The sequence below is a fragment of the Sprattus sprattus genome (assembly GCF_963457725.1).
Source record: "Sprattus sprattus genome assembly, chromosome: 14".
Taxonomy (NCBI): Eukaryota; Metazoa; Chordata; class Actinopteri; order Clupeiformes; family Clupeidae; genus Sprattus; species Sprattus sprattus.
In genome coordinates this window covers 8,655,783-8,665,457 of record NC_137912.1, presented here as the reverse complement: position 1 = coordinate 8,665,457, position 9,675 = coordinate 8,655,783, and the positions used below count along the sequence as shown (strand labels likewise).

The 9,675-nt window shown below is 42.4% G+C and overlaps 1 protein-coding gene across 1 annotated transcript in view; it reads right to left on the bottom strand.

Moving 5' to 3' along the window:
• The window catches only part of myrfl (myelin regulatory factor like), a gene marked incomplete at both ends in the record, with an annotated part of 15,256 nt that continues 5,581 nt past the window's right edge, over positions 1–9,675 (bottom strand). Inside the window, 20 exons of the mRNA XM_080851610.1 lie at positions 1–87; positions 430–504; positions 1,129–1,234; positions 2,391–2,465; positions 3,313–3,397; positions 3,945–4,001; positions 4,094–4,255; positions 4,448–4,503; positions 4,678–4,740; positions 5,076–5,164; positions 5,262–5,328; positions 6,243–6,394; positions 6,672–6,781; positions 7,100–7,208; positions 7,632–7,832; positions 8,061–8,151; positions 8,336–8,446; positions 8,596–8,672; positions 8,762–8,957; positions 9,661–9,675. The exon at positions 9,661–9,675 is cut by the window's right edge and continues 136 nt beyond it. Coding sequence (XP_080707736.1) covers positions 1–87; positions 430–504; positions 1,129–1,234; positions 2,391–2,465; positions 3,313–3,397; positions 3,945–4,001; positions 4,094–4,255; positions 4,448–4,503; positions 4,678–4,740; positions 5,076–5,164; positions 5,262–5,328; positions 6,243–6,394; positions 6,672–6,781; positions 7,100–7,208; positions 7,632–7,832; positions 8,061–8,151; positions 8,336–8,446; positions 8,596–8,672; positions 8,762–8,957; positions 9,661–9,675 — 1,984 coding nt within the window. The remainder of the gene's footprint in view (positions 88–429; positions 505–1,128; positions 1,235–2,390; positions 2,466–3,312; positions 3,398–3,944; positions 4,002–4,093; positions 4,256–4,447; positions 4,504–4,677; positions 4,741–5,075; positions 5,165–5,261; positions 5,329–6,242; positions 6,395–6,671; positions 6,782–7,099; positions 7,209–7,631; positions 7,833–8,060; positions 8,152–8,335; positions 8,447–8,595; positions 8,673–8,761; positions 8,958–9,660) is intronic.

The window sequence follows — 9,675 nt, the reverse complement described above, 5'->3', positions numbered from 1 at the left end:
TTAGTCACAGCGCCGATAGAAGTGAAGGTGGTAATCTGTGAACGATGCCCCCATGTGGCTGGGGTCAGTACTACAGTCTGCTAGTCCCTGGGGAAATAAACAAGAGGGGAGAAAAAAAACATCTGTGTCACGCATGTCTAACATTGGTCTGTTGATGCCTTCAAACAATGTCAAACATGACAGACATGTGACCCCTGATCAGTCAAAGATTTATGTCATGCATCAGGCTCATATTATTCTCACCGTACAAATATTACAAACATTTCTTCAGATTTTCTTAGCTTCTTAGCTAACTAAGCTTTAGCTTAATTAGCTTCTCTTCACCCCGTTAAACTGCAGTAATAGCTACTGTACACATATCTATGTAGATACAGAGATCTCAAATCAACACATTTGAAGTTTTTAGGAGAAAAAAAAGTCTAGACTTACAGCTTTAGCAGCACGTAAGTGGTAGGAACTTTGATGGAGTCGAGCAACTGGTAACACCCACTCGTGCAGATAACCCTAAATACAACAACAAACATAAGAGAGCATTAGCAATTTATAGTCGCTGCCATTAGTGTGTAAATGTATTGTCAGTTCATAATCTGCTACGCATAAATTGAGGCAGGCCTGAATTTGTCAAGCACAAGACTATTCACCTCACTAAATATCAAGGCCAAGTATTTAGTTACAGAACAGTAAGAGAACTAGACCTGGAACTCTTTTCCATATTACACACCACAGCTGTGGATATCAGAAGTTGAGCATTAATTCTAAATAATAATTCATTATGATCCCACAGGGGCGCAGATAGCACTGGGGACGGGGGAGACATGTCCCCCCCCCCAGATTCATAGTGACCCTGATCCGTCCCCACCACTCTCCCTACGTAAGGCTACAATCATCAGTAAAATAATAACGTCATCCCCCCCAGTTCAAAAATCCCATCTGCACCGCTGTGATCCCATAGAAAACTTCCAATCACCTGCCCAGAAGTTAGGTGATGACATAAGCTCATAAAATGTTGCTGTAACTCACCCTAATATCTTACAGGCATGTCTGATCTGAGGGTTCCTACTGGCACATTTAACGTACACGCTAAAATTCCTATAGGTCTGCTCACGTATCCATCTAGATATCCCGTACCTGAGTGCTGTTCAGATACTCCTCCCCATCACCGGAGGCCATGGCAGTGCCGCAGTGGTTCGTCTCGTCGGCGTGGCACTTGTGTACCACCAGGGGCTCTGTGGAACTGAGGGAAGACTTCTTATTAACATCAGTCAGATTCCCAAGAGGAACAGGTTGCTAGATTTCTGTGGATCTAACTTTGCTTTTTGTTTTGTTTCGTTTTGTATCTTATTGTCTGCTGCATTTTGTTGTTGATCTTTTTCAACAAACAATTTCCACAATAAGAAGAGACACGCTGTAGATATCACGAAAGGAACAGAAAAGTTTCTCGATTTGGTGGTTTGGTGATGGTTTAATTAGACATTATTCGGGTGCCATCACAACAAACTGGTAGATGTTATCCCCATATATCAGTCTTGGACAAAACTGTGTATGGCAGGATGCCAAATATACTTCAGAATAACGGAGACACCAAACGGGAATTTGACAATAATCGGTGGAAATGTACTCTGAGAGTAGTGACCTTAAACATGTTCCAGAACGTTCCTGTTTAAAGAGGACTGGAGGGGACCTGATAGAGTTACTGTGAGTCATCAGAGGGAGATGTCATGACACATTACCAGAAGTACTACTAAATTAGAGAGGAAGCTTTTACATCAGGTTGGTAAGTAAGTCTGGGTGTTTTTCAGTGTTAAATGTCATATCTTTAGACAACATACCACCAAGGCTAAATGATGATCACGATGAGAGGTGATGACTTAAATTAACAGTCATACCAGATGACTCTCTTGCCTCCCTTGTCCCAGGAGTTCATAGCACTGTTTTACTCAATCAATACAAGTCAAAGGCCACACACACACACACACACACACACACACAAGCACACAAACACAAACACACACACACACACACACACACACACACACACACACACACACACACACACACACACACACACACACACACACACACACACACACAGAACAACAGAAAGAGGTAACTGTCGAAATGTTGGGAATGAGAGGCTTGTATACAACTGACTGACATTATTGGAATTGTGTGTGTGTGTGTGTGTGTGTGTTTGTGTGTGTGTGTGGGTGTGCTCTGTTCCACACAAGCCACACACACACACACACACACACACACACACACACACACACAGCCCCCTACATGATCTCATTCCCTCACAGTCTCTCTGTCACCAGCCCACTGGGAGACCTGAGGCTGCTGAATGATTCAGACGGAAAACAAAGTGGCCGCGCTACCGGGCCAACACTTACTTCATCTGCAGAGTGATGTTCATGTCGACAGGGACAAACTTGCTGATGGGGATGGCGTAGCTGTAGTTCCCAGGCCTGTTAGGAGAGATAAGTAGAGAAAAGAGAGACAAAGGCTTAGACCTGGCCTGGTAGATTGAGGTTAGAGGCTGCTTTGAGCAAAGGTCTGAGTTTTGATCAGAGTCTGAATGTCAATTTAATTTTTCTGGCGGTATATTATTAAAACTTAATACAATTTAAGTTCATTTAATTACATTTAATTTAATTTAAAAAGTCAGATCAGTGCTTGTAGAGCATTTTGTGACTACGCTGGAATCCCTGTGTAGAATCCTTCACTATCATGCTTTGGTCTTTTCTATGCTCTCCCTCTTTACCTGTTTTGAACTCGTGTTTCCTATAAAGCCCCTCAGAAATGTGGCCTGATATCGCTGAAAATTCTCAACCTCTGCTGCCACCCCTTGGTCAATTGTAACAACTACAGCAAATAATTGTAAGGCGCACAAAATGTTCCACAGTTGCTTAACTAGAATGTTTAAATAAGGATATTTTGAGAAGAGTTTTTCCCTTCATAATACATTCTACCACAGCATTGGATATTGGTAACTTCAGAAACTCATGGCTGTTGATGTCTATCAATATTGCTTATTTTTAAGGATGTAATGTTTAGTACTTGGTACATGGTATTGCTCATTTTTATGATGACGTCACTGGAGGGCAATAACAATACTTATCAGACCGGCAGACCGGTCAATACGCGGCTGGCATGACTACCCATTAGCCAATCAGAATGCTTGTACTGTCGTTGCCATATAATATATCATCTTAAAATTGATATCCATCCAGATCTCCATCACATTAGGGCCAGATTAAGTGGATATTTGAGCGGGCCTATACAGATATAGGGTCATTTTGCATGGATACTCACTCACACATCCCCTCCAGGCAGTAGCGCTGGTCAATGACTTGCTGACTCGGCATTAAGATGATGGACTGGATCGTTGCATTTGTCCCTGAAGAGAAAAGAGAGAAACGCTGGATTAACATTCCTCAGACTATTCCTGAAGTCGCTAGTGTACTCAACTCAACTCAACTCAACTCAACTCAACTCAACTCAACTCAACTCAACTCAACTCAACTCAACTCAACTCAACTCAACTCAACTCAACTCAACTTAACCTCAACTTAACCTCAACTTAACCTCAACTCAACTCAACTCAACTTAACCTCAACTCAACTCAACTCAACTCAACTCAACTCAACTCAACTCAACTCAACTCAACTCAACTCAACTTAACTTAACCTCAACTTAACCTCAACTTAACCTCAACTTAACTCAACTCAACTCAACTCAACTCAACTCAACTCAACTCAACTCAACTCAACTCGCCTCAACTCAACTCAGCTCACATGAGCTCAGCCCAACGCAACACAACGCAACGCAACGCATGCAACACAACAACATATCGCAACTCGCTCCCTTGCCCTTCACTCCACTCCACTCAATGCTCCTCTCACAAACTCACACGGACACCATTAAAGTCAAACCCACACACTCACATTCTGTAGAGTTTTCTGTCGATGTTCGTCTATAATTGCCACCCTGTCGTCTTTCATCTGTAAGAGAAAAAAAGGGCAGCATGAGAAAGAACAGCTCTGATGTCATCCACTTGCATCATTCTCTCATACTTGAGTGGATGTGTGTGTACGGTTGAATAGACCTGATGGTTGGGAGTTTGTATAGGGCTCTACAGTAATGGCAGAGTTGGTCCTGTTGTGACTTTCCCCTGGATCTGACGGGCAGCAGTAGACCTGGTCACACTCCGACAGGAAGCAGAAAACGACTTCAGGGGGCCAAGGTTCAGTAGGATCTGACGAGGGACCAAACAAATGGCAGTGATACATTTCTGTAGCTTTACTTAACTAAATAGTTTTACTGTTGTATGTGGTTGTTGGACCAAGACACTCACACATAATCTGAACATGAGAAACAATATAGAAAAAATATTATGCAATATAAAACATAATGTTATTTTGGGATTACTGATTTAAAGTCAGTTTACACACAGCTGGCATACCTGTGATTGGGAGAGATGAATTTGGTTCTATCGGTAAGACACTGCCAAGTCAAATACACAGACACACACAAAAAAATAAGTCAATATTACTCTATCCAACTGTATTTGTGTTAGCATTACACTTATATTTAAGTTATAGTTTCCATGATGCCTTGATATGATATGCATGCATTTACCCATACATACACTAGATTACATACTGTAATTGAACATACTTGTTTCCAAAATCAAAGTCTTCATCTAACGTGAGCATATAGAGAGCAGTGATGGAGATGACACTGTGGGGAAGCACATAAGAATGAGATTACACGTTCACGGTCACACAGCTGGACAAGAAAGAAAGAAAACTCTAAAACAATTCTAAGCAAAAAAAAACTCTTCTCAGAAGTGATTATGTCATATGGCCAAAGGTCCTGTCATAACCTCCCACCCCCACTGTGACCGTATCAGATCAGATGACTGCCCTGTCTGAGACTCTGAAGTTGAAGTTGTGGACTGTGAATACGATACAATCATAAAAGCGTTTTTTCAAAACAGGCACAGGCTATTCCCCCCCCCGCCCCCCCCCCCCGCCCCTGTGGGTCCTGGCTGTGTGGTCGTCTTGGTGACTCACCAGAAGGCCAGCACAGCCACCACGGTCAGAATGGTGGTTTGAAAGGCTCGGTGGTGACAGCAGTGTTTGTACTTCTCGCCGAAGTACTTCTGAAACGGAGAAGGCGGGGTTAACATCAAACAGATTCGATCAAACGGCCGAAGTCAAAATGCCAGTGAGGCTGGGCGTCATGTGACGCAGACTCACTTTTACTGATGCAAACGGGGACCGTTTCCGTGGTGGGGGTGGAACAGTGTGGGTTTTGTCCACTTTCCTGTGGAATGAAAAAAAAAAAAAAGATAAAAGTGTACAATAGCCCCTGCTGTGCCATGAAATTAGCCCCACCAACACGTTTGTTTCTATGCAGAAGACAGACATTAAATGGACCAACAGAATTAAGCACCATTTGAATCACAATAAAACATAGAACAGTGAGGAGAGGCATTTTTTTTTTTTACAACCATGTGGTTGACCTTGAGTTAAGATGTACAGTATGTTGATCAACCCTGATAGCACATTGACCTTAGCCATAAAACTAATGTTGCGCAACAAATCTGTAGAATTCCATTATACACTAAAGGACAATACAGGTTATCTTTACAGTGTGGGAGTAGGCGGACACGTTAAAAACAAAGCTTTAAACCCATGACTGTACGTATACAGCATGCATAACTGGGGATGATTTTAAAGACAAATGCATTACGGTATGCTTGTTTGCATCTCAGATTTAACTAATTACTTAAGTTAAGAGCATATCTATAAGAGGCACTATCAGGGAGATCATAGAGAACATCAGATGTGGAAATCACATTATGACCATGGCAGGACATCTCAGTCAAGTATGAACAGGGGCCAAAATGCATGTGTGTGGTGTTGTGGGTCCTGCTGTGTGACAATAAAACTGACTTTGACTTTGACTTTGAATGACGGTGAGTGGTAAGGAACCCAGAATCCGATCAGTTGGCCCGAGTAAGAGATGATAATTCTTCATAGAGATCAAACCTCATAAAGCATCTAAATGAAACTAAAAGCATTCCCTTTACGCAACATCCATGAAATAATCTCATGCTAAGGACCTCTGATGAGGCTGCTGACTCCCAACAATGATTACCAAAAGAAAAACAGCATACTGCAAGAGCAAGCATGGCACCCTCCCCATACTGGTCAACGCATGCACTTTATATCTACCCTTTGGGGCCGGCTGCAGTGGTTGGCACGGAGGTCGTGACCTTGGTCAGCCGATTGTTCCACACCTCCAGCTCCTGGATACGTGTCTCCAGGTTGTCTGTCAGCTTGCACAGCTGCTTGACGGCGCCCACATTCTCCATGAAAATCTGCTCCTGAAATATGACATCCAGTTTCTTTTATTCCTTGTCTTTATCTACTGTGCTTTAACCTATGGTAAAACCAAAGTGACCCATTTTGCATGAATATGGTTTGAATAATGCTAGCAGTAGCTTGAGCTTCTACAGCATTGAGATATTGTGTGTGGTTGGTCACTGTGGTTGGTTGTCCATTTACATTTTACATGAATATGTTTTGATTAATGCTAGCAGCAGCTTCTACAGCATTGAGATATTGTGTGTGGTTGGTCACTGTGGTTGGTTGTCCATTTACTTTGTCCACCATGAGGAAGTTCTTGATCTTCTCTCCTCCTGTGCAGGTGATGTCTCCCACCTCCTTGACTGCATTGGGTAGAACCTCCTGCACCTCCTGAGCAATGACCCCTGGAAAATACAGGCATCCATCAGTGCAGTCTAATTATTACCATAACAGTGCCTAACATTAAAACAAGTCAACTCCGGGGGGCACTGTGGTGCAAGCAGTAGCCCCGACCATATACGGGCTTGAACACCCACAGGGACACATGTTTGGATCCGACCCGCTGTCATTTCCCGATCCCACTCCCCACCTCTTCTCTCCATCTCATCTCCTGTCCAAACCTTCACTGTCATATCGATTAAAGGCAAAAAGCCCGAAAACAAATCTTTGGAAAAAAAAAAACGAGTCAACTCCCTCCCCCACATGCCTAGGTGAGTCAGTACCTGTTTCATGGACATGCTTGATCCCCATCTTCTCGGCGAACTCTGGCTTGTAATCATACTCCACGATCCTCATCTGTGATATCCTCTTTAGGTGCTCCACGGAGTTCACCTGTGTGTAAAATGACTGGTTGGCAAGGTACCACTCTTGGAGAGTTTTTCTCTTCAGGGCACATTGATTCATCTCCTTCCCAGAGCATCAGGGCAGTATAAGGAGAAATATCTTAACCTCACTTCCACAGTGGGATCCTCAACCCACTAAATCCAAATGCTATTAAAGTGACCTGAATGCCCAAGCGGTAAAATAGCTGTTAATAAAATTTAAGAACTTTTACATAGGTTGCAGTTCCATGGTCTCAAGGTAACATGTCAGCAGAAGTGCTATCAAAAATGGTAACAATTTTGCGTATATATTTTAATTGTATCACTGTATGAGTTCATACACATGTTATTTGCTAACTTATTTAATACCATATGGATGCACTTTCAGAATAAAGAATCTTTCAAACACTGGGAATTGTTTCCTGGGGCTTACCTCATGTATGTTGTGCTTGGCACGTCTGTCAGAGGGATGCATGACTGATCCCATGATCTTGGCATTGCCACAGACCACCAGGGCCTCGTCGGGTGCCTCCGTATTGATGCCCACCCTGCCCTGGCACACCACCGAGTCCGGCGTCTGGCCCCGCTGCCAGTGGACCTCACTGTCATTCTCAAACTGGCCAGGGTTTGAAGCCTTTCGGAGCAGAAAACATGTAAGGACTTAAATTACTTTTTCTAGCCTTGCTGTGCATATCACCAATGAAAAACCTTAATTTAATAGACCTATTTTATTCAATTCACTGACTCATTTTCAGAATTTTATACGTAGTAGTTTCAGCAAAAGCATACATAGTTAGTCCTCCTAAGCAATTTGCAGATGACACACTTTATTTACAGGATTTAATAGAAGAAAGAAACTCACCCTGACTATGATTCTCTCAGACATATGAGCCACCACCAGATGGCTTTCTCCCCTCACTGATGCATACAGTCCCACCACCATCAGAAAATACCTGCCAAAGTCCAACAAACAGTCACTTTCCAAGGTATACAAAAAACTGAGTTACTTCATTAGACCACATTGTGCACATCCTTGTAAGTTGCTTTGGATAAAAGCGTCTGCTAAATGACTAAATGTAAATGTGACCACATTTTAGAACAAAAAGAAAAAGGAAAAAGGATCTTGGTGGCCCTTGCCTCTGATCAGGGTTCGGTTTGCCCTTTTTCCTCATGTTGTTCGTTGTGGTCTCACTGAAGTGCAGTCTCCCCAGAGTTACCTTGGTGATCTTATCTCCCGGCAGATTGACACTGCAGATAGAGTGTGTGTCAATCAAATGCACAAAACACACACTCAAACACAGCTTTGTCTCTCAAAGGACTTAATCAAGCTCATGGTTCCCAGTACAAAGCGAGACCAAAAGAGACAAAAAAAAGCACCAATGGGAAGTGTGACTTACTTGACAGGTAAGAACGGCTTTTTGCTACGATCTGACTGTGACTGCTCGATGGTGATGCGATTACTGTGAGCCTCCATCTTTAGACGAAGAATAAAAAAAGGAATTAACATCAAGATGCTTGCAGCTTGCTACTTTAGATTTAGTTAGTAGATTTCACTGTATGTACCTTCACCCCAAACACATTCACGTGGAAGCTGTCGATAGGTGCTGGGCCTTTGGGGGTTTTGACAAACTTGGGGTCACCCTCCATCCGGACATGAACTGTGACCTGGAAGTGGTTCTTCTTCTGGCACACAAAGGTCTCGTCGGCTGAGGAGTAGTTGAAGCCTTTGTCTGTGTCCACATGATAACCAGGTGGTGGGCTGGAAGAAAGCACAAAGAAGGACATTTCTCCACAGCTCATTTCATACAAATTAGTACTACTGCTCATTGCTCTTTTACTCATTAAATGGCTTTACAGAATCCATTTCATGGCAATGACGTATAGGTCATTACTTTCGGTAAGTAAAAAACAAAGACATTTCTTTATAGCTCATTTAATTAAAATTGCTATTTCTATGCTCATTGCTCGTTTACTCATTAAATGGCTTTACAGAATCCATTTCATGGCAATGACGTATAGGTCATTACTTTCGGTAAGTAAAAAACAAAGACATTTCTTTATAGCTCATTTAATTAAAATTGCTATTTCTATGCTCATTGCTCGTTTACTCATTAAATGGCTTTACAGAATCCATTTCATGGCAATGACGTATAGGTCATTACTTTCTTTAAGTAAAAAACAAAGACATTTCTTTATAGCTCATTTAATTAAAATTGCTATTTCTATGCTCATTGCTCTTTTACTCATGAAATGGCTTTACAGGTCATAGGTCATATAGGTATAGGTCATTACTTTTGGTAAGTAAAAAAGTGCCAGCATGCTGTGTTCTATCTGGGCGTGTGAAGGAGGGTTAACATCCTCAGTGCATGCTCTTTGTGTGTGTGTGTGTGTGTGTGTGTGTGTGTGTGTGTGTGTGTGTGTGTGTTTGTGTGTGTGTGTGTGTGTTCTCTCTGGGCACTCACAGGTTCTCATATCTC